The 25,845-nt window shown below is 41.1% G+C and overlaps 1 protein-coding gene and 1 long non-coding RNA gene across 2 annotated transcripts in view; both read right to left on the bottom strand.

Moving 5' to 3' along the window:
- Positions 1-116: 116 nt before the first annotated feature.
- flvcr2a (FLVCR heme transporter 2a) overlaps positions 117-25,845 on the bottom strand; it is a 39,606-nt gene continuing 13,877 nt past the window's right edge. Inside the window, 5 exon segments of the mRNA XM_051133353.1 lie at positions 117-1,286; positions 7,106-7,170; positions 7,496-7,607; positions 8,609-8,714; positions 14,856-14,966. Of these exon segments, the coding sequence (XP_050989310.1) occupies positions 1,224-1,286; positions 7,106-7,170; positions 7,496-7,607; positions 8,609-8,714; positions 14,856-14,966 (457 nt within the window). The 3' untranslated portion in view covers positions 117-1,223.
- On the bottom strand, positions 22,761-25,550 carry LOC127179681 (uncharacterized). The gene is made up of 5 exons (XR_007829539.1): positions 25,247-25,550; positions 24,574-24,634; positions 24,189-24,334; positions 24,024-24,096; positions 22,761-22,999 (listed from the first exon to the last, which is right to left on the bottom strand). It is a non-coding gene; the product is annotated as an uncharacterized LOC127179681 (long non-coding RNA).

Genomic DNA, 25,845 nt, shown 5'->3' with positions numbered 1-25,845 from the left:
TTTACCAAAGTAACAAAAGCAGTCACATGTAAAAAAAGTTTTTTGTTTTTTTTTTATGATAAAAAGTATTTAAAATCTGTCTTTTAACTGCAAACGAGTTAAAAAAACATGTTCAAATACTCCATGTATGAATATTTACTTTTTCCCACAAAATCTCTAATGTTCTGTGGATGCAGTAAAAGCAGAAAACATCAGATTCATGTTTGCATTTTCTTCTGTCGTCAGCCATAATTCTGAGCTTGAAATCAGGATTTGGTGTCAAGTAATCTCATACACATGAAAACGGGCTGAGCATTGAACAAATAGTTGTAACATGGCTCATATGAAGACAGGAATCGTGTTTGTTGCAGGGGTTTTGTTCTGGCATTTAGCAGATCATGCAAGAATTCTTCACTTCTTCTTTGCTTTGGCAAAACATACTATTTTTTGGAATCAGCAGTCCAAAATGAGTAAGAAACAAGTCTTGGATTTCATTCAGCGAATGTAATGCAGGGTGGTGTAATCAATCACACGTTGCACTGCACACTACACCACATATTAACCATTGCAGATATTCCCAAAATACATTCTTTTCTAATTTCCTGTGTGCTTTGCTTTTGCTGGGTTAGTAATGCATTATGTAAGACATGAGTATCATCACACATCTCTATCCATTGATCACTAATGCTCTTTCACAAAGTACTCTCACATTTAAATAGTGCTATATATTGTCGCAAACTTAAAACAGTTATTTAATTATTAAATTGAAGGACTTTGTCCTTCCATAATATGTTGATGTCCAGCATCAACAACCTATTAGACATGTCTGTTGCAGAGACTTCTAGTCATAAAAACATATGGTTCTCTGACTAAAGTTTATGTCAAATCTAAGGAACCATCATGATACGCATTAGGCATAGAAAATTACACATTATAACGTGAAACAAGCAGTTTACGTGAATTGTTCATTCAGTGCAACGGCCTGCAGTTTTTTGTTCTTTCGTTTTATGAATGGGTCCCACTGAGTGCTAGATCTGTAATGACCACTAACTACTGGTTAGTTTAAATACTAAAGGAACAACAACAGGTTATAAACAATATAAAGATAGGAAACTTACTTTCAGTTGTGCTTGAGCAATTTAACTGAGTTGTCATTGTTCAGGATATTCACATATAAGTTCAGGAGGATTTATGTACGTATGGAGTGATGCACATTGAGAGTGTGTTTTCAATGGTTTCCCTCTTTACATCTTCACCTCTCTTAATACCGGTGATGATTTTGCATCTTTGGAATGTACGGACGAGTCCTGAACACAACAAACAAACAGGGTACATTAACCATTCGTTCACATTCACTACTGTACCTCAGTAAGAAACCCTAAAATAATTTAATAAAAATGCAGTGATGCATTAGAGAAATTGATCGTAGAAATCTACAACTGCACAAATGAACCAAGAAAAGTAATAGGAACCAAGAAAACTTAAGTATGTACTCAATGTGGATTAATTTAGACATACTTATACTGTATAGGTATGCACTTTGTATAAATAACTGTACAATAAACGCACGTAATTACAATTTGTGACAAAAAAGGGCAAATGAGTATACAGTGTTTATTGCTTTATGCAAATATACTGTATGTATGTGAAGTTTTCTGATGGGAAAATGGGAAGTTTTCTGGGAGCTTGCAGAACACACCAGAAATGTACATTTCATGAGTCTTTGGTATGCAATGTCTTATCTAGTTTACTGACCAAACTAACCTATCTGCTATCTGATATGCTTTTTAAGAGACATGGGTGTGCAGTTAGTTATTATTTTTATTTGCTTTTTTAAAATTCATTTTTTATATTTTATTTATAAAATCTATAATTTTATGTAATTAAAAGCATTACTGTACCTGATTTTCACTAGATGCATACTTTGATCTTATGTTTGTATCTTACTAACAGGTTCTGCCCCAATTGTTGTTTTTTTTTTTTTTTTTTTTTTTTTTTTTTTGTTTTTTGTGCCATATAGACACATTGCATTATGTACACTGTGTTTATTTTTGCTCTTTCTCTTAAGATGACAGAAACCTGGGGTTTAGCATTAGCTGTGTCAGACTCACACATGATGCTCTCTCATGAAGTTTGATCCTGAGTTTATCCTTTCAATGGTTAAGGTCTGCTTATCCAATGAGGTGCTGCTCGGCCGTGGCCTTCAGCACTTCTGCTCTGCAGTCAGACCTAATTGTCACGTCGTAACACAAGGACAACAACGACTGGCTGACCGAGACATTTATGAGGCACAGGTGTAATTGTTAGTTACAGTTTGGGACATCCTGGAACCTGATCTAATCTGCAAATTTGAAAGCATTCTCAACAAATAACAAGGATTGATTCAACCTTTTCTCTGTAAGTCACTTAGCTGTCATTCCATATACTACCACTAGGTGGACCCATTTTTGTTAATCCAAACATCTGTTCAACTGTTTGCTGTTTGTAATCATCAGTTCATCAGTTGTTCTTATCTTTTCTTATTGAATATCTACCCTGTTTTGTGTATTTGACTCTCTTCCAGACACCAATCCTGCTTCGCTGTGTGTCACCTTTATAGAAACTGCTCACCAAGATGCAATTCATAAGCAACTGCAGCAGCTTCATTATTCTGAATGCTTTCTAGAACAGTTAAATGGAGACCTCAAATAGTCCTATTGGCTAGGTTTAGCTGTACAGAACGAATTAATTGTGAATTAATTCATTCTTTACCACAATGTAAGACATTTTCAACCACAGTAGAAACGACATCATGATCAGTGTTGGGGGTAACACATTACAAGTAACTTGAGTTACGTAATCGGAACTTTTTTCTTTTTAACTTTTTTTCAAGTAACCAGTAAAATAACACATTAATTTTTTTATTTTTTTTTTATTTAGTTACTTTTTCAAATTACTTTTTTTTTCCCATTTATTGATTGTCAGGTTTCCTCTTCCCATGTTGAGAAAAATCCGGAGTAAGATGTTACTGTAGTTCTAGAATAAATGTGAACATGAAATTCATCTCACTCGCAAAAAAAAAAAAAGAAAAAAACATATTCAGTATTCCTCAAAATAAATAAAAACAGTGAACTGCAACTCAGAATATGACGCAAACCTGCAATAATTAAATGTTAAATAACACAAATATCCTTTATGTATTTAATCCCATTTTGTTAACCAATGTCTTTGCTGCTGACCTTCGATGATCCAGTTCAACCATACTAATAAGCAAAATTTACTCTAGATAAACATTTGTGCTTCTTTGTTTATTACTGAAGTGTGTTGAACAACTTCTGCGTTCTACTTTACAGACATGAATTTACTTTTCCTTCAGCCTGAGGCTTATTCATTTCACTTTTGGTGTGAAAGGGCTTTTTCGTTTGCCAAAATAGAACATCTCGGTTACATCTGTAACCCTCGTTCCCTGAAGGAGGGAACGGAGATGTTACGTCATAACTGACATATTTGTGGTCTCACTTGGGAGCCCAATCACCTCTGAGCTATTTGGAAAAGGCCAATGAAAATTGGTGAGTGGAATTTGCATGTCAAGCCACTTCCCCGTACATACAGCTATATAAGATGGCGGCGTGCATCCACTTATTCAGATTTGTGCTGAGGAGCTGAGCCGAAACCCGGCGCCCCAGCACAGTCCAGAATTGTGGCAAGAGGACGTAACATCTTTGTTCCCTCCTTCAGGGAACGAGGGTTACAGATGTAACCGAGACGTTCCCCTTCAGTCGTACTCTACGACGTTACGTCATAACTGACGTATTTGGGGTCTCCTCTGGAAAACGCCACAATGCTGAACTGCGTTACGTGGCTGAAGTACAAATGCTGACAGGCAAGCGTGTCAGGACAAATGAAGCTCAACACGTAACCTTATTAATCACGGCCTGGGGAAGGCCAGTGAGGTTTTCCACGTCCCGTCCAGAAGCCACACATGGAGGTTCCACAGATCGGGACACGGGTGCCAAATTGTTCCCATCCTCTGAGAAAGAAGGTCCTTCCTCAGGGAAATCTTCCAGGGAGGGGCTGTCTTGAGGAGCATGAGGTCGGCAAACCAGGTTCGGGTGGGCCAATAAGGCGCAACCAGCAGAACCTGCTCCTCATCCTCCCTGATCTTACACAGGGTCTGTGCAGGGAGGCTCACTGGGGGAAAGGTGTACTTGAGGAAGCTGTGTGCCAGCGCGTCCCTGCCGAGGGGGGCCTCAGTCAGGGAGTAAAAAAGCTGTCAGTGGGAGGACTCTGGGGAAGCAAACAGGTCTACCTGAGCTTCGCCGAATCGACTCCAGATGAGCTGGACCACCTGAGGGTGGAGCCGCCATTCTCCAGGGAGAGTGAGTTGTCGTGAGAGCACATCGGCTGCACGATCCAGCCCGGGATGTGAACAGCGAGCAGCGATATGAACGGTGTCTGACTCCAGAGGAGGAGATGGCGGGCGAGTTGCGACATGCAATGGGAGCAAAGACCTCCCTGATGATTGATGTACGCTACCATCACAATGTTAACGTGCGGACTAGGATGTGCTTGTCGCATAACATCGGTAGGAACCAGCGTAAGGCAAGAAGCACTGCGAGCATTTTGAGGCAATTGATGTGCCAAGGCTGCCTGCCCGTTGTATACGGCACCCCAGCCCGTCTTGGAGCCATCTGTGTTCACAACCACATGCCTTGACACCTAGCCCAGGGGCACTTCTGCCCATAGGAACGCAGGGTCCAACCAAGGACTGAGGCAGCAACACTCCGAGGTAACGCCGACCCGGAACGTGCCACGGTGCCATGCCCATGTTCAGCACTGACTGCACATGTTCGTCCGTAAGGCGCGCTGTCATGTTGACCGAATCCAACTCCATACCAAGAAAAGAGATGCTTTGCACAGGGGAGAGCTTGCTCTTTTCCCAGTTGACCCGAAGCCCCAGATGGCTGAGGTGCCGAAGCACCAGATCCCTGTGCTCGCACAACCGATCTCGTGCGTGAGCTATCAGCCAGTCGTCGAGATAGTTGAGAATGCGGATGCCCTTCTCCCAAAGCGGGGTGAGGGCACCCTCCGTGAGTTTGGTAAAGACGCAGGGAGACAGGGCCAGCCCAAGGGGGAGGACTTTGTACTGATATGCCCAACCCTCGAAAGCAAACTGATGAAAAGGTCTGTGTCGAGGCAAAATCGAGACATGAAAGTACGCGTCCTTCAGGTCGATGGCTGCAAACCAATCCTGGCAGCGAACGCAGGAGAGAATGTGCTTCACTGTCAACATCTTGAACAGTAGCCTGTGTAGGGACCGGTTCAAGGCACGAAGATCCAGAATAGGTCATAACCCACCGCTCTTCTTGGGTGTGATAAAAATGGGGACTGTAAAACCCCAATTTCATCTCGGCTGGAGGGACCGGCCCAATTGCGTCCTTTGCCAGGAGAACTGCAATCTCCACACGCAGGACAGAGGCATCTGTTTCTGAGTGGACAGAGGTGAAGAGGACGCCTCTGAACCTGGTCTGAATCTGAGGAACGAGTCTGAATCTGAGGAAGCAAACTGATCTCCGGACGAAAGTCCCTGGGTAGTACGTGTCAGGGCCGCTTCGCAGTCTTGCGAGTGTTCTTAGCAGGGCCCTGAGCAGCAGGCTCTCCTGCAGCCAGCTCAATGCTCCGACAGAGGGGGTGCCTCTTTAGGTGTTGTAGGGGGCAGAGCAGGTGTAGAGGCCGCAGGAGGGCACCCTCGGTGACGAGCAGATGGAGGCCTGGCACTCGAAGGCTTGGTGGACTCACGCGGGGCCAAGATGTGTTTGATTGCCTCTGTCTGTTTCTGTACCGCCGAGAACTGCTGGGCAAAGTCCTCGACGGCCTGGGAGATTGGTGCGTCGAAAAAGCGTACTTTGTCGGCTTCACTCATCTGTGCCTGGTTCAGCCAAAGATGGTGCTCCTGGACCACCATTGTGGACATCACCTGACCAAGGGACCACGACCGTGCACTCAGGCAGTGCTCTTCGCTGAAGTGCAAAGTTACCGGCAGCAGCTCTTGTGCAGCTGGTTACGCAGCTAGAGAGTCCAACAGCGAAATCCAACGTTTAGAGTTTCCGTGCTCAAAGAGGTGAAGCATCGAAGCAGAAATCCAAATGAGTGGATGAGTTCTAAGACGTTACGTCAGTTATGACGTAATGTCGTAGAATACCACTGAAGGGGAACTTTATATATTAAAAACAAATAAGCAAGCCCTGCCCAGATTTTAAAAGTAACGCAACACATTACTTTCCATAAAAAGTAACTAAGTAATGTAATTAGTTTAGGGAGTAACGCAATATTGCAATGCATTACTTTTAAAAGTAACTTTTTCCAACACTGATCATGATATAATAATTCTGTCTACTAAATGAAATAAAAGCCATTTCTCAACATCACTTAAATGGCTGCTAATTGACTTTTCCTAACTGAACATTTAAAACTTACATCACACTCTCTGACAGCCGGCTATTTCTCACTTAAGACAACCAGTCTTCATTTTTTTTAAACTTTTGAACACTCCGGCATATGTCCTGACCTTCCAGACTTATTCAGACAAAACCAGCTGGCATTTAAATCTCTTGACAGAACAAAACTGGCAGACTTTTGAATCACCTAATACAACAAAACCACCCAATATATAAATGTCTTAACCCTCATCTTCTTTGTTCTTCAGTCATTGACCCAATAATGCCCAGCCCACAGAAAATTGCTTTTGTTGTTATGGTATATTATATACCAAATATTGGATTCAGTTTATCAAGTTTTCAGGATCTGACTAAACCCGACAAACGTGTTGCATTTATCTGTGTCTGTCGGTGTGGTGTGAATTGATTGGCCTTATTAGGCTCCATTGCAGTCGTCATTCTGCATCATGTAATTATTCACACCAAATTAACATCAAATCAACAGCTCTAATTTTTTTTTTTTTTTTTTTTATTGTGCCATTGCAATTTCAGGGGAATATAAAATAATACAGACAAAATTAAAATGCATGACACTTGTTATGATTTGCATAATGCAGGACAAAGCTTCTAATTTCAGGACTGTCCCGCAAAATATTGGAAGGATGGTCAATCCAAGTAAGGAGAAAGAGGTCAAACTAAAACATACTTACAGCGTTCACCTCTGTCTGAGACTGGGTGTTGGCCTTCTGTCGCCGCAGGTCAGATTTTATAAATGCTGTGAGGCAGAGACACATAAACTGATAGTCCGAAGTTGTTAAATGCAATGTACTTTTACATAATTTCATTTAGATTTATGCATTTGACACATGCTTTAATCCGAAGTGACTTATGTTGCATTCAGGGTTTACACTTTATCAGTTCATGCATTCACTATGAACTGAACCCATGACCGTGGTGTTGTGAGCACCACTGCTCTACTGCTTTCATGGTATGTTTATATTACTAGACTGTGAGGAAAAAAGCTTAAGTCATGCTCTGTCCATCACGTGTGCAGAAGGTGAGTGGAGTGGTTATCTAGTGGTCACATGAAAAATTTCTACCTGTCATGATGGAGCCGATAAAGAGGAACACACATAAGAAGATGTTTCCGGCCAGTGTGCTGAAGTGATCGATGATTTTGCCTTGAATGATGGTGAATGCGATTCCAAACATCTGCACACAGCAGAAAGAGTCTGAGCATGTGCGCCCTGTACTGTAAACATGCTGTTATCTTTATACACCTCTGTATGTTCTGTTCCTCATTACTGTGAATTGGTGCTCATTAAATTGGCTGTAGTCCCATGTAAATTCATGTTTCATTTGACTTACACAGTTTCCTGGTTAATTTAACAGATCTGCAACTTCTAATCAAATTATGGGTGCACTTTGTTTTACAGTACATGCAGTGCTGGATAGTAACTGATAACATGTAATTTGGATTACGTAATTAGATTACAAACATTATGTACTTGCAATTAGATTATAAAACATTTTGAAATACAAATAATCAGACTACTTTTTATGGATTACTCAATTATTACATATTATGCACACAAATTTTCAAAATTCACTGATTCTAATTCTTCTTTTTGATCCTTTTACTTTCTAAAATAGCCTACCGATTATATACATTCAGAAATTCTCTCAGAGATTCACACAAAGACCATTCACTAGTAAGGTGGCCATAATGACACAAAAAATGAAATGGCACACAACATTTGACCACTGGATTTCTAAAAATCATTTCAATTTTAAGAAGTATTTCTTTGACATTTCAACATTGCATCAACTACACACTATTTAACAGACTACAATTTGTAAATAATCTACCCAGCACTGAGTACATACACTTATCGGCACTAACAGAGTACTTATCTAAGAAAGCACTGGATAATGTAAAGTAATTACACGGGTTTAGGGTTAGGTGCAGCATTAGTACCTTATGTTAATTACTATAATAAGTGCACAGTATGTACTTGCATAAATTATTTAGCAAGTGCATTCAATAACTGAAAATATTAAGCTGATGTATTGATCAACACGTATTATGTCACAGATAGAATTTTTACCTTGCAACCATGCATTTATTTACAGTAAGCGTGAAAATAGGTCCCCTGAATGTCTTTTTAGATTTGACTAGTCCATGTATCTAAAAGTAAGAGCAGATGCATCACCTGCGCTGAGCAGTTGAGCAGTCCTGACGATGTTCCCTCTGACTCCGGGTACGTGAGCTCCACCGCAAACTCAAAGCCCAGTGGCAGATAACCCGTCATGAAGAACCTGCCATAATAGAAAGAAGAGACCAGGGCTGCACGATTATGACAAAATCATAATTGTCAATTATTATCTTGTAATTGTAATTGTGGTTATTCATTACGATTATCACAATTTACATTGAATGATGTTTTGAATAGCTTTGAAGCAAATTTCAATAGTCATTTCAATAGCCTGGTTCAGTGTTCACTGTATGAAACCCTCCACCTCCCCAGCACCACCTGTCTAGATCTGCTATGGGATTAATGTATACCTATCCATGCAAAAGCACTGTGTCTGTGTATCAATCAGCAGTAGCAAGTCAATATTTGGACAGTATCAGTATCATTAACATTGTCATATCCATTTACATGATAAAACTATTCAGAGAGTTGCCATGATTGAACTATAATTAGATGTGGATCCGTAATTACTTTATGGTCAGTCTGTGTTGAAATCAAGGTAAACATTTGGCTGGTTAGCACAGTCCAGTTAATAGATGCTGTAACTACCATACTGGAGGCAAAAGCATCTGTCATAGATCACAATATTTCATAAGAGATATTGGCTCTTAAAGTTGTGAAATGGACATGAAATGTTGTGAAACTCTGCCATGTTTATATGTTTGTGCACAAACACATGTGCACTTTGATCAGAGTGGAAGAAATGTGATATGGAGAAGTGTATCCACAGACAAAGCTGAGGAAAGCTGAACTTTTCTCTAACTCTCTTCCCTGCAGAATGTTACATCTTGGTAACACATTATTTTAATGTTACATAGTTACACTTGCTTGCTATAGTAAAAACTGTAAATTGTTCATAATTACAAGCATCTAACCCTTTATAGTAAGTACATGTTAATTAATATTACTCCGTACTTATTTGTGTAATTACACAGTAACAATGTCACCAAAACATCTCAGGAACATTTGGCAACCACACAATCTCATAATTGTCAGGCATTCACCACAGCCACCTTCACCTGCCACGTCACCTAGAGCACCACCCACCCGCTCATTATCACCTGAGTTCTTATCACTTGCACCTGATATCAATCAGCCACACCCTATATAAAAGGACCTTCTGCCATTCTACTCTTGTCGGGTCTACCGTTTGCACCCCATGACGACAGTTCCTGACCAAATGACTATTCTCTCCGTCGAACTCCCCTGTGCTCTCTGGATCCAACGTGGTTTTCTAAACTGGACTATCATCTGCACATTCTCACAAGGACTGTCAGCTAAGATATATCATTTACCATTTGTCTCAAACTCTGTGTGTTCATCCATCTGTCTAATAAACGCTGGTTTGGTTTGTCACTCATCTCTCGTCTCCTCCGTGTGTGTGTGTGTGACAGAAGACCCGACCGACACAAAGATGAGCACCGAGACACCAGCTGCAGTCGATCCTCTCACTGAGTTGGTGAATGTCTTCAAGGCGGCGTTAAATCCTACACCTCCGCCGACACCTGCCTCAGGATGTCCCATGGCCATGCCCGCCACATTTGCGGACGAGGCAGCTGAGTGTAGTGGTTTTCTTCTACAAGTCAACCTGTACATCCAGATGCAATCACAACAGCTTCTCTCGGAGAACGCCAAAGTCGCTTTTCTTATCTCACTACTTACTGGTAAGGCCCTACAATGGGCAAAAGCGATCTGGAATTCCAACAACCCCATTATTAACTCCTATGAACAGTTTACCAGTCATTTCTTCGAGGTTTTTAGCACAGCGACTGGCACTCTCACCACTTCCGATCAGCTGTTCCGACTACAACAAGGTACTTCCTCGGTCAACGAGTACACTCTCCACTTCCTCACGCTGGCGGCGGCTAGTGGCTGGAATGAAGTCGCGCTGCTGGGCGCATACTGGCAAGGACTCAACCCTGAAATTCGCGCGGCCATGGCTTTGTACGATGACAGCATTGGATTGGAATCATTCCTTCAACACACAACTAGAGTTTCTCAGCGGCTAGCCACCTGCCAGCCACCGGTAACTGCTCCTCAGTCTGCCTCGGTGGCTGCTAGCTTCCCAGTACCAGAACCCATGCAAGTTGATTCCACCCAGCTCTCATGCACAGAACGAAATCATCACATCACTCTTGGTTTATGCCTATATTGTGGACAACAGGGACATCATATCCGCACCTGCCCCATCAGACCCCCACGCCCGGTGGTGAGTACTATTCAATCTGAAGTAGAAACTGCCAGCCTTACATTATTACCTGTTACTTTGCATACTCCTGATTGCTCTCTTTCTGTGTCCGCTCTGGTCGACTCAGGCTCCTCCGGCAACTTCATTTCCCAGGAATGTTTGAACCAACTCCAACTCCCACGTCATCGCCACCATCAGGTTTATGCTGTAAGGACCATTCAAGGAAAACCACTCAGGCGTGGGAAAGTACGTCACTCTTCACCATACATCACTCTGCAGGTTGGCTTATTTCATCAAGAGGAGATAAAATTTCTGGTACTGGAGGAGTCAACTGTGAGCATCATCCTGGGACGCCCCTGGCTGCGTCTACATCGTCCGGAGCTCCACTGGGATCCCTGTGACGTCATACGCTGGAGTCAAATGTGTATTACCCAATGTCTTTCCAAGTTACCTCATCCTCAGCCTGTTCCAGCTCTAGTGGCATCCACGCATGTCGAGAGCCCTGAACCCGCCTTCACACCCAAAATCCCAGCGGAGTACATGGCATTCCAGGATGTGTTCAGTAAGCAAGCAGCCACCCATCTACCACCTCATCAGCCATGGGACTGTGCCATTGACTTGCTGCCTGGAGCTCAACTACCCAAGGGAAGGGTGTATCCTCTGTCCATCCCGGAGTGCCAGGCGATGGAGGAATACATCACAGAGGCTCTTAATCAGGGATTCATCCGACCATCTACCTCGCCGGCTGCTTCAAGCTTTTTCTTCGTGGGTAAGAAGGATGGAGGTCTTCATCCCTGCATTAACTACCGGCAGCTCAGCTCCCAGATCCTTCAACAGCCTTATCCGCTCTCCATGGTCCCCACCACCCTCGAAGAGCTTCGTGGAGCCTGGGTCTTCACAAAGCTGGACCTGCGGAGTGCGTACAACCTCGTTCATATTCGTGCGGGAGACGAATGGAAGACCGCCTTTGTAACACCCACGGGGCACTACAAATACCAGGTCATGCCGTACGGCTTATCCATCAGTCCTTCTGTCTTCCAAACGTTTATGAACGAGGTGTTCCGGGAGTTCCTCCATCAGTTTGTCATGGTCTACATTGATGATATCTTGATCTACCCCCGGAACATGGCTGAACATCGCCAGCACGTCCAGCAGGTCCTTTCACAAGCTCCGCCAGCACAATCTGTACCTCAAACTGGAGAAATGTGAATTCCATAAACCATCTGTACAGTTCCGAGGATATATCCTCAGTGCCGAGGGTGTGCAGATGGATCAGGGGAAAATCCACGCCATTCAAGACTGGCCTCAACCTAGCAGTATAAAGGAACTCCAACGTTTCCTAGGATTCTCCGTCATTTCATTAAGGATTACAGTTCCATCACAGCTCCATTGACCTCCCTCCTACGGGGCAAACCCAAACATCTCACCTGGAGCCCCGCTGCCCACGAAGCTTTCCAACATCTCAAGCACATCTTCAGCACTGCACCCTTATTACACCATCCAAATCCCGAACTCCCGTTTACGGTTGAAGTCGACACTTCCACCACTGGGGTGGGTGCGGTGCTCTCTCAAGCGGTCGGTGAGCCTCCTGTCCTCCATCCCTGTGCATTCTATTCGCGTAAGCTGTCTCCGGCGGAGCAAAACTACGATGTGGGAAACCGAGAACTGCTTGCCATCAAACTGGCCCTGGAAGAGTAGCGTCATAGGTTATAAGGGGCAATTCATCTGTTTACCATCATCACAGACCACAAAAACCTCCAATACCTGCGAGAAGCTAAGAGACTCAACCCCAGACAAGCACGTTGGGCGCTCTTCTTCACACGTTTCAATTTCAAGATCACTTACCGTCCTGACTCCAAGAATATCCCTGCAGACGCCCTCTCTCGTCAATCATCATCTGAACAACACACGGACCCCGAACCTGTCATCCCTCCTAATCTCATTGTCAGTCCTATAGTCTGTAATCAGGATCAGGACATACAGCATGCCACTCTCCAGGAGCCTGCTCCGCCGGAATGCCCAGAGGGTAAAATCTACGTTCCCTGCTCCCAGCGTCAAGCCCTTCTGGGCACAGCTCATCAGTCTCCAAGCTCTGGACACTCAGGCAGCAAGCGGACCCTTTCACTTCTTCAGACTCGTTACTGGTAGCCCAGTATGCGCTGTGATACCATCAGGTACATCCAGAGCTGCTCTGTCTGTGCCATGTTTAACTCCCCACGCATGTTACCTACAGGTAAACTGGTTCCACTACTCATCCCGGAGAGACCCTGGTCCCATCTCGACGAGCGAGTTTGTTCCATTAAAGGGATTACCAACAGCCATGGAGACCGCAGAACATCTTTTCCACCAGGTGTTCCGTCACTTTGGCATCCCTGAGGAAATTGTGTCGGACCGGGGCCCACAATTCATTTCACACGTCTGGAAAGCTTTCTTCAAGCTGCTTGGTGTTACTGTTAACCTTTCTTCTGGATATCATCCACAGACTAATGGCCAGACAGAGAGAAAGATCCAGGAGCTCAGACGTTACCTCCGGGCATACTGTCATGAGGACCAACACAGCTGGAGCAGGTTCCTCGCGTGGGCCGAGTACACACAGAATTCCCTCCGCCAAGATACCACCAGCCTAACACCTTTCCAGTGCGTACTCGGATACCAGCCTCCGCTGTTCCCCCTAGACAGAGGAACCCTCTAATATTCCAGCTGTAGACCACTGGTTTCGAGAAAGCGAGAGAGTGTGGGACTCAGCTCATCACCATCTCCAGCGAGCAGTACGCCGTAACAAGCACTTCGCCGACGGCAGACGTAGAATCGCTCCCCGTTACCAACCAGGTGATCTTGTCTGGCTGTCCACCCGCGACCTCAGTCTACGGCTACCGTGTCGCAAGCTGAGTCCCCGCTATATTGGTCCCTTCAAGATCCTGAGGCAGATCAATGATGTCACTTTCCAGCTTCAGCTCCCACCCAGGTACCATATTCATCCCACATTCCACGTCTCTCCTCTAAAACCCTTCTTTCCCTCTGCCACAGAAACCCCGGGAGCTGAAGTGGAACGCCCTCCTCCAGAAGTCCTGGACCAACCCTCCATCTACACAGTAGTGTCAGGCATTCACCACAGCCACCTTCACCTGCCACGTCACCTAGAGCACCGCCCACCCGCTCATCATCACCTGAGTTCTAATCACTTGCACCTGATATCAATCAGCCACACCCTATATAAAGGACTTTCTGCCATTCTACTCTTGTCGGGTCTACTGTTCGCACCCCATGACGACAGTTCCTGACCAAATGACTATTCTCTCCGTCGAACTCTGGATCCAACGTGGTTTTCTAAACTGGACTATCACCTGCACAATCTCACAAGGACTGTCAGCTAAGATATATCATTTACCATTTGTCTCAAACTCTGTGTGTTCATCCATCTGTCTAATAAACGCTGGTTTGGTTTGTCACTCACCTCTCATCTCCTCCGTGTGTGTGTGTGTGACAATAATACTTACTTTTTTGTCTATAACGACTAACAAGCAATTTTTGTTAAATGGTTTTCTCGAAAAGTGCACTTGTGTTATGTCTTTGAAATGAATGATACTGTTTGATCTTTTTTGTTTGCTCTTTTTATGTCTACACGGCAAAAAATATTAGTATGTTTATCTTATTTTAAAACTATCTAAACATTTTTAAATACTAACATTCACTTGAGAAGCAAAATACTGAGTCTTGTTTTCTGAAAAACAAATCAAAATTTAGTGAGTTGCTGTTTTTCTTTTGAATTAATTATTTATTATTCTGATACATTCTGATACAAAATTGATACATTTTCCAGAAAACAAGATTTAATATCTTATGTCATCTTGCTGCTTTTTTAAATGTGTCTTGATTTAAAAGTGGTAAAAATTGTTATATATATATATATATATATATATATATATATTTTTTTTTTTTTTTTTTTTTTTTAAGTGTGCCTTAAATGTCACACAACACTTGTGTGTCCAGTGCAGATTGTGTCACTGCAGCTCTTACCCCAGCGCTCCCGATGTGAGGAACACAACCCACAGATGTCCCAAGTTCAGGGTGAAAGCATAGATCACCATTCCAACAAATGACAGCAGATACACTGAGAGCGTTGTCTGCCTGGCAAGACAAAGATGAACAAGTTAAACTAATAATATATATCATTAATTCAGTGTAAAAATAATAATGTAATTCACAGAATATGTTCACTGGGATGGTCTGATCTTCCAACATCTTTCATACATTAGATGGAACAGGCTACAGAAGTGCAGAAATAAAAGTGTGTGTCAAGGAATTATTAATTCATAATTTAGGTTTGGGTACATCTCCTGCTTTTTCCATTTGGCATTATTACAAATACTGAAAACATCTACCATTCACTGAGATGAATGAATTCGATTTCAAACTGATTTTTAACTGCATCTATTGAACATAGATTTGACAAGTTTAAAATAATAATTTGATGTCATACAAATTAAGTGCATTTTATCTTTCTGTGTTTCTAGCTCCAAATAAGACCAAATTAAAATAAGAAACATAATGACAGTTGCAAACAATTTCTTTACAGTATGTGACAAAGTTAACATATCATGTTTATAACAGAAAATATGTGCACATACAATCTGCCATATTCTATTATGGTTTCAGGTTCTATGTTTAATCCCTTTGTTCCCTTGGTTTCTATAGTTACTCATCAGTTGATTGTTTATGTTCACCTGTGTCTTGCTAAGCTCCTTGTTTTCCTGTGTATTTACATGCCCTCAGTTTTCTTTTTCTTCTGGATTCTATTTCTTTGTTTTATTTTGTCAATTAAATGTTAGGTTTCAACTAGATCCACATCTACTCATCCTTGCCTGATTGTACCATGACAGTAATACAATGGATCTAGCATCTATCTGTCTTTTCCTGCTCCTTACACAGAATGACAGTTAGCTGACTTCCTTTTCTATGCCAGATTAATAGTGATGCTTCCATCCAAGTATTTTTTTTTTTTTAGTGAAATTTTGCATAGAAAAGTACAGGATGTATATAAAAACGTATGTGTTCAATTGAGGTAAGCATTTTTTAGCCAGTCATAAAATATGGTGTGTCTAGTTTCCTTGTTAGCTTCTGTGTGTGTATATATAGCCCAGTGTTTCATTCAGTCTTTGTCAGTCTCTGTCTTTGCTTGTTGGTAAGCTGTTGCTGGGAGGCTGATTTTCAGTGTGGGGGAACCACAGGTTATGTCAGTACTAATTGCTGGTGTTCCCACGCAGCCTCAGCACTCTCAAGCCCCATGGTTCTACAACATCTCAGTCAGGTGATCTTTGAGGTTCTGCCATTAGCAGTGCTCATCAGCCTGTTCCTCTGTCGTGGTCATCTCTAGCTCCACCTGATCCACTATGGTGGTCTTTAGCTCCATCTGCTTCACTATGGTGATCGTCAGTGCTGTTCTGGGGGTCCATAGCTCCATCAGCTCCGCCTTGGTGCTCTTAAGCTCCACTTTGGTGGTCCTCAGCTTTGTCTGCTCTGCTTTGGTGGTCTCCAGATCCACCTGCTCCACCATAGTGGTCATCAAATTCCATCTACTCTGCCACGGGGGTCTTCATTTCCACTGTGGTGGTATCCAGCTTCACCTGCTCTGTTGTAGTGGCCTTCAACTCCATCTTCTCCACAATGGGAGTCTTTAGTCCTATCTGCTCTGCCTTTGTGGTCTTCAGCTCCATCAACTCCACCTTAGTGGTCTTTAGCTCCATCTGCTTCACTTTGGTGGTCGTCAGCACTGCTCTGGAAGTCCATAGCTCCATTTGCTCCACCTTAGTGGTCTCATGTTTCATTAGCTCCACCTTGGTGGTCATCAACTCCACTTTGGAGGTCCTCAGCTTTGTCTGCTCTGCTTTGGTGGTGTCCAGATCTAACAAAGTCCATCTACTCTGCCATGGGGTTCTTCATTTCCTCCATCGTGGTTTCCAGCTCCACCTGCTCTGCCATGGTGGTCTTCAACTAAATCTTCTCCACCATGGGAGTCTTTAGTCCCATCTGCTCTGCCTTTGTGGTCTTCAGCTCCACCTACTCCACCTTGGTGGTCTTTAGCTCCATCTGCTTCATTTTAGTGGTCATCAGCACTACTCTGGAGGTCCATAGCTCCATCTGCTCCGCCTTGGTGGTCTCCTGCTTCATCTGCTCTGCCTTGATCATCTTCAACACCATCAACTCCACCTTTGTGGTCTTTACCTCCATCTGCTTCACTGTGGTGGTCATCAGCACCACTCTGGAGGCCCTTAGCTCTGTCTGCTCCAACTTGGCGGTCTCCAGTTCCATCAATTTCACCTTGGTAGTCGTCAGCTCCACTTTGGAGGTCCCCAGCTCTGTCTGGTCTGCTTTGTTGGTCTCCAGTTCTGCCCGCTCCATCATGGTGGTCATCAATTCCATCTACTCTGCCATGGGTTCTTCAGCTCCAACATGGTGGTTCCTAGCTCCACCTGCTATGCCGTGGTAGTCTTCAACTCCATCTTCTCCACCATGGGGATCTTTAGTCCCATCTGCTCTGCTTTTGTGGTCTTCAGCTCCATCAAATCCACCTTGGTGGTCTTTAGCTCCATCTGCTTCACTTTGGTGGTCATCAGCACTGCTCAGGAGGTCCATAGCTCTATCTGCTCTGTCTTAGTGGTCTTCGGTTTAATCAGCTTCACCTTGGTGGTCTTCAGCTCCACTTTGGTGGTCCTCAGCTTTGTCTGCTCTGCTTTGGTGGTCTCCAGATCTGACTGCTCCACCATGGTGGTCATCAGATTCCATCTACTCTGCCATGGGGATCTTCATTTCTACCGTGGTGGTTTTCAGCTCCACCTGCTCTGCTGTGGAGGTCTTCAATTCCATCTTCTCCACCATGGGGGTCTTTAGTCCCATCTGCTCTGCCATTTGGCCGTATTTTTAACAATCTAAGCGCATGGTCTAAAGCGCACGGTGCAGGTGCACTTAGGGCGTGTCCAAATCCACTTTTGCTATTTTAAGGACGGGAAAAATGGTCTGCGTGCCCAATGCATGGTCTAAAAGGGTTGTCCCTATTCTCTTAATAAGTCATGGGTGTGTTTTGGGCATAACATGCATTAAACCAATTAGAGTCTCATCTCTCATTCCCTTTAAGAGCCAGTTGTGCTCGCGCCATGGCAGATTCACTATTTACATGCCGGAATTTGCTAGAACAAAGACTAAACGCATCTCCAGAGAGCAGGGTCGGCGCCAAGGGGGGGCATTAACGGGCCGAGCCCACTCAAATGAGTCACTGTGCACTTCCTTACCATCGTCTCCCCTCCTTGCTGAGCGTTTTCGAAAGCGAAAGTGAAACCAAAAAAAACAGCTCGCACAAGAACGTGACCGACTACCCATTATGACATGTAAGCATTTGTATATATATATATATATATATATATATATATGTACACAATAATAATCTTTTACATTGTAATCCTTTCTTTTGTAATATTTGGCACATTTGTGTGCTGTTGCGTGTCCCTCTGTGCACCTGCCAATAGGTGCATATACTAATGCTCTCTTTAAATAACAACAACAACAGTTTCAGTTGGTCAATGGCGCAGTCTATTTCAGTTGCCTCGAAATAGCAACGTGCAAACAATGCGCCTCGTTTTCAGACCAGCACACCCATGCATGCAAATGCATTTGCTATTTAAACAATGTTGCGCAGGACATGAAAATGATAACTGCATCGGGCTGAAACTCCATTAACTCCATCTTAATGGTGTTTAGATCAATCTGCTTCACTTTGGTGGTCATCAGCACTGCTCTGGAGGTCCATAGCTCCATCTGCTCCGCCTTGGTGGTCTTCAGCACCAACAACTCCACCTTGATGGTCTTTAGCTCCATCTGCTTTTCTTTGGTAGTCACCGCTCCACCATGGTTGTCATCATTTCCATCTACTCTGCCATGGGGGTCTTCAACTTCATCTTCTGCACCATGGGGGTCTTTAGTCCCATCTGCTCTGCCTTTGTGGTCTTCAGGTCCATCAGCTCCATCTTGGTGGTCTTTAGCTCCTTCTGCTTCGTTTTTGAGATTATCAGCACTGCTATGGAGGTCCTTAGCTCCGTCTGGTCTAACTTGGTGGTCTTGGTCTTTACTTCCATCTTCACCATGATGGGGGTTTTGAGGAGGTGGGGTGGGGTGGGGGGTGGAAATCAAGGCAAGATGAAGGCTGGTTTTGATATTGTCTTGATAACTCTTGATAAATTGTTTTGATAAATGTTGAATTTTACAGCTTTTACAAGTAGGGACACACATTTAAAACCTTGCAGTAAAAAAAAAAAAAAATTCAAAATGAACCTGTTATTTCTGTCAGAATATTGTAGCTATATTACTTTTAAAATACACACATATATATCTTTTAGTTAAATACAGATTTTCATCTACACTGAATAATGCCTTAAGTATTGAGTTATTGAGAACAGCAGGAGTGCGTGATGATATAATGTCATATTTTTTATCAAATAAAGACAATTGCAAACAAAATGGTAGATTTGCGTTGAGACCATCTGTGCTGAATAATAAAGTGGAAATGTTAAGTTATGGGACACGTTTTGTCTCATGTCTGAAGAATCCGACAGACCGCGGTGGCACAAATCCACACATATTTTTAGAAAAAGCATGTATTTCTTAATCATAACCAGCCTCAGTAGAAAAACAAGATTCCTGTACATGTAAGTAGGTCTTTTATGTCTTTAGCTCCCTCTAAATAAACGGTGTATTATGAAGCCGTTCTGTACAACCACGCGTAAGGAAACGCCCCACTTCACCGCTGCTGTTGGGATCTGCCGGGGGCGATTCTGACTCAAACGACTCTGAGCCGATTACCAGCACCAGGATGATGTGTGCTCATTGAACAGGCAGTTTTCAAACCAGTGCTTCCCAAGAGATAAGAGAGACCACTATAGTGAAGAGCCTTCATGATGGATACGGAAGGAATGCATGAACAACTGTGTTACATAACAATCACCATCTATTAATATCAGGAGGTGGATGATAACTCTGGAAACAAAGAACACAGATGCTAATCAATATTCTACAAAAAAAGTTTAAAAAAGTCTACATGAGGTCAGTGCTGTTACTCAGAGCTTGTGTCTCAAAGGTTATTCAAATTGCCTTCACTTCAGTTCAGTTTTAGTGCCGTATAATCGGACAGTGTAAAACACATGTTGTTTAAATGGGTTATTCATGCTTTCTTTAATTAAACTGGTGCTTTCATTGGAAGGAAAACAGTTTACATTTTTATAACTCAGTTTACAACTCTCGCCTTTATTCAATCCAGTTTGCCAAGCAACAAGACAAACACTGCACTGTTTTCTATAGTCCCCGGACTGGTGTAATATACTGTTGAGTTGAAAAGACCTTCATAAATCCTCTACCAAGCATTAAGGCCGGAGGAAACCCATAATCCCTTGCTCCTGAATACATTAAATATGTATGGGACTATGTAAATAGCTTTCATTCAGAATTAATAGAGATTTTAGCTCTGTTTAATCTTGTTTATGTTGTTTAGTTAAATATGTGTGTTTTGTTCATGTCACAGGGATGGTAATTAGAGGTATTGGGCCCTTTTCATTTCAAGGTACATTCTCCTCCTACACAGAAAACAAAACAATATTTTCCATCACAGAAACAATAACAATCAATTACACATCTTCAAAACCTAGTCTTATGGGTTAAATCATGTAGAAATAGCCCTCTAATGTGACAATCACAGGATTGCTTCTTACAATGTATGTGCACAACTCAGGAAAACACAGTTTTCACACAATGATTGACTCAAAGACTGTCCTGTTTTTGTAACATGGAATGAACTCCACACGTCACCAGTTAAATATATCCCAGTTCACTCATTGTAAGGGCCACATGTGAGCTTTGTGAAACACTATTACATTATTACATCAATGAACAGGTTGTGGTTTACAGTTTATTGTTGGCATTCAGTAAGTGTGTAATTCTGACATGACTGTTTAATGCTATTAAATACAAATAAACAGAAATATGTTAATGGTTAATTAATGTTAATTTTAACTTAAAATATTTAAAGTTAAGTTACATGATAACTCAACTCAATATATGTATGCAGTACATATCTCCCTGGTCCTCCCTGGACTTTGTACTGATACGCCCCTGCAGTAAGGGGAAGCAATAATAATGCAAAACTTGATTGTTGGGCATTTGAAATTAATGCTAAACTAAACTGAAATTGTTGGTTAAATATTTTAGCTAATTGGTATGAATCTGTGCCCATAAGGTGTCTAGTTGTGGTCTGAGTTCAGGTTAGAGGTTGTAATATAAACCCATGCAAGTTTCTCTTAAAGCCTTATTATGCAACCCCATGCTCTTTTCTAAAAACGTGCCTGTGGCACATTTCTGCGAGATGATATTACATTGCTTCTCACACTTTTCGCAGCATTTCAAAGTGAAATGTCCAGTGAGTGACGCCAAAAGATTAATGCCCTATTGCATATTAAAATAACATTCTAACTACACTAAACACTACCCTAAACCTAATAGTGCTAACAAAAGCAGCAGTGCCATTTTAGCTTGTTTCTACAAGAGCTCATGTTTCACGGCATCCAAGCACAATTGCAAGTGTTGTACCAGGTGAGCTATTTAGCAAGTTTACTATGTCAGAAAAGCACAAAATCATGCACTATATGGTTTTAAGACCATAATATTGCATTGTGCAAGGAGCCATGTGAAAATCAGTGTTTTTAATAACTGATTACCTGCTGCTGTAATCATAATTTGTGTAAAAGGGAATAAAAGTTGCTGTTGTGCTACTGTCTCTATACACTGAAAAAAGTGTTTCATTGGATCAAAGTAAAAATTTTGCGTCAACTTGTTACATCTAATTACTTTACTTTTTATCAACGTTAAATTTTTACTTTGAAAAGAATTAACTATCCATTACTTAGCCAAAGCAAAAAGTATCTTTGAATCAAGTAAAGTTTTTAAGTTTAATAAAATCTTAAATTATACTTTGTCGTAATGTTTTCTCTTTGTATTAACTTAATTATTTTACTTTACATCCAACCAAATACAACTCAAAATATAAATGTAATACAAATAAATTTATTTACTTTCAGAATCTGTAATTTTATCATCAAAGATGAATAACTTCAAGCATCAAACTTCTGACAATTTATTTTCTCATAATACAATTTTTTTGTACAATGTGTACAGTATCCTCATACCAATAAACAATATAAACATCATAAACTTGACAATTTTTATCATAATCTCTACCATGTGTATAGTATTGTTATAAAAACATACTGTATAACAGTTTTTAGTATCCATATACATAGACACACTGGATAAAATGTAGATTCACCATAAGAATCAGTTATCGTTTCAACGAGAAACATGCAATCTTTCCATGAACAGTCACTTAGAAAACTGGTTTAAAATGGGCAGTGTAAAACCAAACACTTTTAATAAAATACCTACCAAATTAGCCAATGGTAAAAAAAAAAAAAATAAATTACAAAAAATTATTTTCACCTTCATGGAATAGTTTACCCCAAAATGAAACTTATCTCAATTATCTCAAACTTATCAAAATTGTCATAAAATGTCTCTGAACCAAATTTAATTAAAGTTAAATACTTGAATAGCTTAAGGATGAGTAAACAAAGAAAGAATTTTCATTTTTGGGTAAACTATTTAACAAACCCTAGATAACACAACTTATAGATAAAACAAATCAGGTTTAGTAAACAGTAGTACAGTTAACTTTGTATAAAAGGCTTTATACAGTCCAACATCTTCAAAGAAATTTACCATCAGCAGAACACTGTAGCTGGGTCAAAGGAAACAAATGTACTCCTGCAGCTTTGAAGAGAGGTTCTGCACCCTTCGGCTCATCTGCTTACTCTCTATGTCCATGATTATTTTTGAAAGGCCTCAAAGGTATATTTGAGTCCTTCAGGATATTTTAAGTTCAGTGCATAAATGTGTCCAAACATTATGGCACAAGCACATGCAACAGAGAGCAACTCATCTAGTACTTCCACACCGTCAGTGACAATGGAAATGTCCAGTGCACAACTAAGAGCATCACTTTCGCGGATTACAAAAAATGCCATGGTGGTCTTTTCAAATTCTCTCTCCGCTTCCTCCCTCTGGTCAGCCTAAAAACATACAAGAACAGAGAATAACTGAGGGACTTTGGAAGAAAAAAATTATTATTATAATTTGTTATTATGGAGGTCAATGTAGAGCCCAAACATGTGTTGCAATTTACATTAAAATATCTTCATTTGTGTTCAATGTAAAAATTAAATTTGTACGGTTTATTACAAGAGTAGAGTGAGTGATGACAAAATTTTCATTTTCGGATGAAGACATACTTTTACACTCTCTTTGGCTTTGAAAATGCTTTTAAAAACTTAAACACGTGTACAATCAAACACTCACATGTTGACCATTGTAGACAATTACAGAAATATTTGTTAAGTGCAGTACCACAATGGCCAATCAGTGGCAATTATCAATCTACTCAACAGTGTTGAAAATGCATTTTTGGGTGAACCAACCCCTTTTAAAGGAGTAGTTCACAGTCATGATTTACACGCCATCTTGTCATTTCAAACCTGTGTGAATTACCGTCCTCTGCAGAATTTTGAACAGTGTTGGTAACAGAACAGCACAGCCCCCATTCACTATTATTGTATGGACACAAAACCAATGCAAGTGAATGGGGGGCTCTTAACAACATTCTTCAAAATATATTCTTTTGTGTTCTGTGGAAGAAAGTCACACAGGCTGATGTGTAAATGATAAAACAATTACTTCAACTGCTTTAAAGCGATATGTCACTACCAAATCAAAATTTCCCTACGTTTTACCCACCCTCAAGGCTTGAGAAGACCTTTGCTAAAACCACAAAGCCGTGTCGAGCAGTTTTTTTGATCGACAGATGCACTATTTGAAGCTTCAAAAAGTCAACAATTCACTCCCATTCTACCTCTTGGAAGTAAAATGATATGTAGGATTATAACTTTGCCTGTATTGTTCTTCAAGAATATAACCATATTCAGATAGGATGCCTTGAGGGCGAGTAAAACATGGGGAAATGTTGATTTGGTAGTGAAATATAACTTTATGGCAAACATGGTTGGAGAAAATTTTAGTAGTTTGCATTGTCTACATTACCTGGTATTCTTTGATCAGACAGCTTGCATCTTCACCAAGGTACATGATCTATTCTGATGCATATGTCCAGACTCTACAAAATGTTCAAGGTGTATTGTTTTTATTAGACCAAAACACTGCTAAATTGATTGCCACAAGCAATTTTTTTTCGCATGCAACCAATACCTGATCCATAACTTGAACGTTTTTTCATGGAGGACTCCACCTTTGCTCCTAATAACCTGGAGAAGCTAAGAGCTCTGTCTGTCCAAAGAGGCCATAATTCTCGATTGTAAATGTAGGGTCGTGATGCGCAAAAATTCGGCATTAATCTGTAAGAAAGAGAAACATAGACTTCAGGAAAAAAATGATTTCACTTTGAGAACTAGTTTTAAAAATACATATATACACAAAGCATTAAACAACAAAAGGTATAATTAAGGCACCCAAGACATTTTCAAAAACACTACATACTACAATCCCATGGTAAAAACTATGAAAATTCAGGATTAGTCACTTACATTTTAACATTTTTAGATAAAGCAATAATTAAAAGGTGCAAATTACTTACGTTTTTCATGTGACTGGTTTATTCAAAACCTGTCATAATTGTTGTTCAGCTGTACCCCATCCTACAAAAGACAAAGAGAAATAACAAACTGGCTCACATAAAAGTAAACAGACGACTTCTTTACTGGGTAAGCTGGTCGACGCGATACATTAAAATAAGTGTTTAGGCACATCACTAAAGACGTGTTTGGTTAAACTAACGTAATGTGTTAACATTAATCATAAATGAGAGACTATACATGTAAGGACAGCGAATACCTTGCGAACGCGAGCTTCATAATAAATCAATAAAAATCATCATAATAATAAAGCTTAATAACAACGTTAAGTCCATACAAAGCGTCTGAAGCGTGCATGTACATTATACATGACGGCGCCATCCATAAAGTACATGCACGCTGATGTATCGCACTCCAGCATACCCGAAACAGTATTTATACTACATTTCAATATCAATCCATCTCACCTCAAGCAGTTTACTTGTATTATTATTATTTTATTTCCACTCGGTTTAAAATGGTGATGAGGGAAACTTGTAAACCTTCTAGCAGAGTTAGAGCCGTCAAACTAGTAATACTAACTGTATGTAAAACAACAGTACAACATAATATTTTATGAAATCATATATGTATAATGTTAATAATAAGTCCAAACGTATGTTTAAAATTACTTACCAATTTTCTTGATTCCCGTTTTACCACGCCGAGTTCATCCATGCGGTATAACAAGATGGCGGAAAGCTGAACGTCGACACGCACGACCACGGATGACGTTAGAAGTCACGTGACAATGGAAACCAATATTTTTAATTTAATTTACAGAAATGTATTTACTTTACACTAACAAGACTTACTTTTAATTTAAATCAACCAAACTTTTTACATTACACTGATGGCTAGACAGAAAATCAAATGTTTTGAGTTAGCTCAAGTATAACAAATTCTTTAGAGTAATGACATGCCTTGTGCACTTTTTTCAGTGTAGTGTTCATTTCAGCTGGAAACTGCAGTGAATTGGATTTACTGGAATTGTTTGTAATTTTGCAAAAATCTTGGATGAAGTATTTTTTTTCCATTCAAGGAGAAGTCCACTTCCAGAACAAAAAACTTACTAATAATTTACTCAACACCCTTGTCATCCAAGATGTTCATGTCTTTACGAAAACTTCATGTCTACCTTTTTAAGCTGGAGTACACAGATGATGAACTTGCACGTGATTCGTAGTAGTGATGGAAAGTTTAGATCATTTTACAGACTCGGACCTTTGAGTCTC

This window comes from Labeo rohita, chromosome 17 (genome assembly GCF_022985175.1).
Source record: "Labeo rohita strain BAU-BD-2019 chromosome 17, IGBB_LRoh.1.0, whole genome shotgun sequence".
NCBI lineage: Eukaryota > Metazoa > Chordata > Actinopteri > Cypriniformes > Cyprinidae > Labeo > Labeo rohita.
This window is presented reverse-complemented; position numbering and strand designations above follow the sequence as displayed.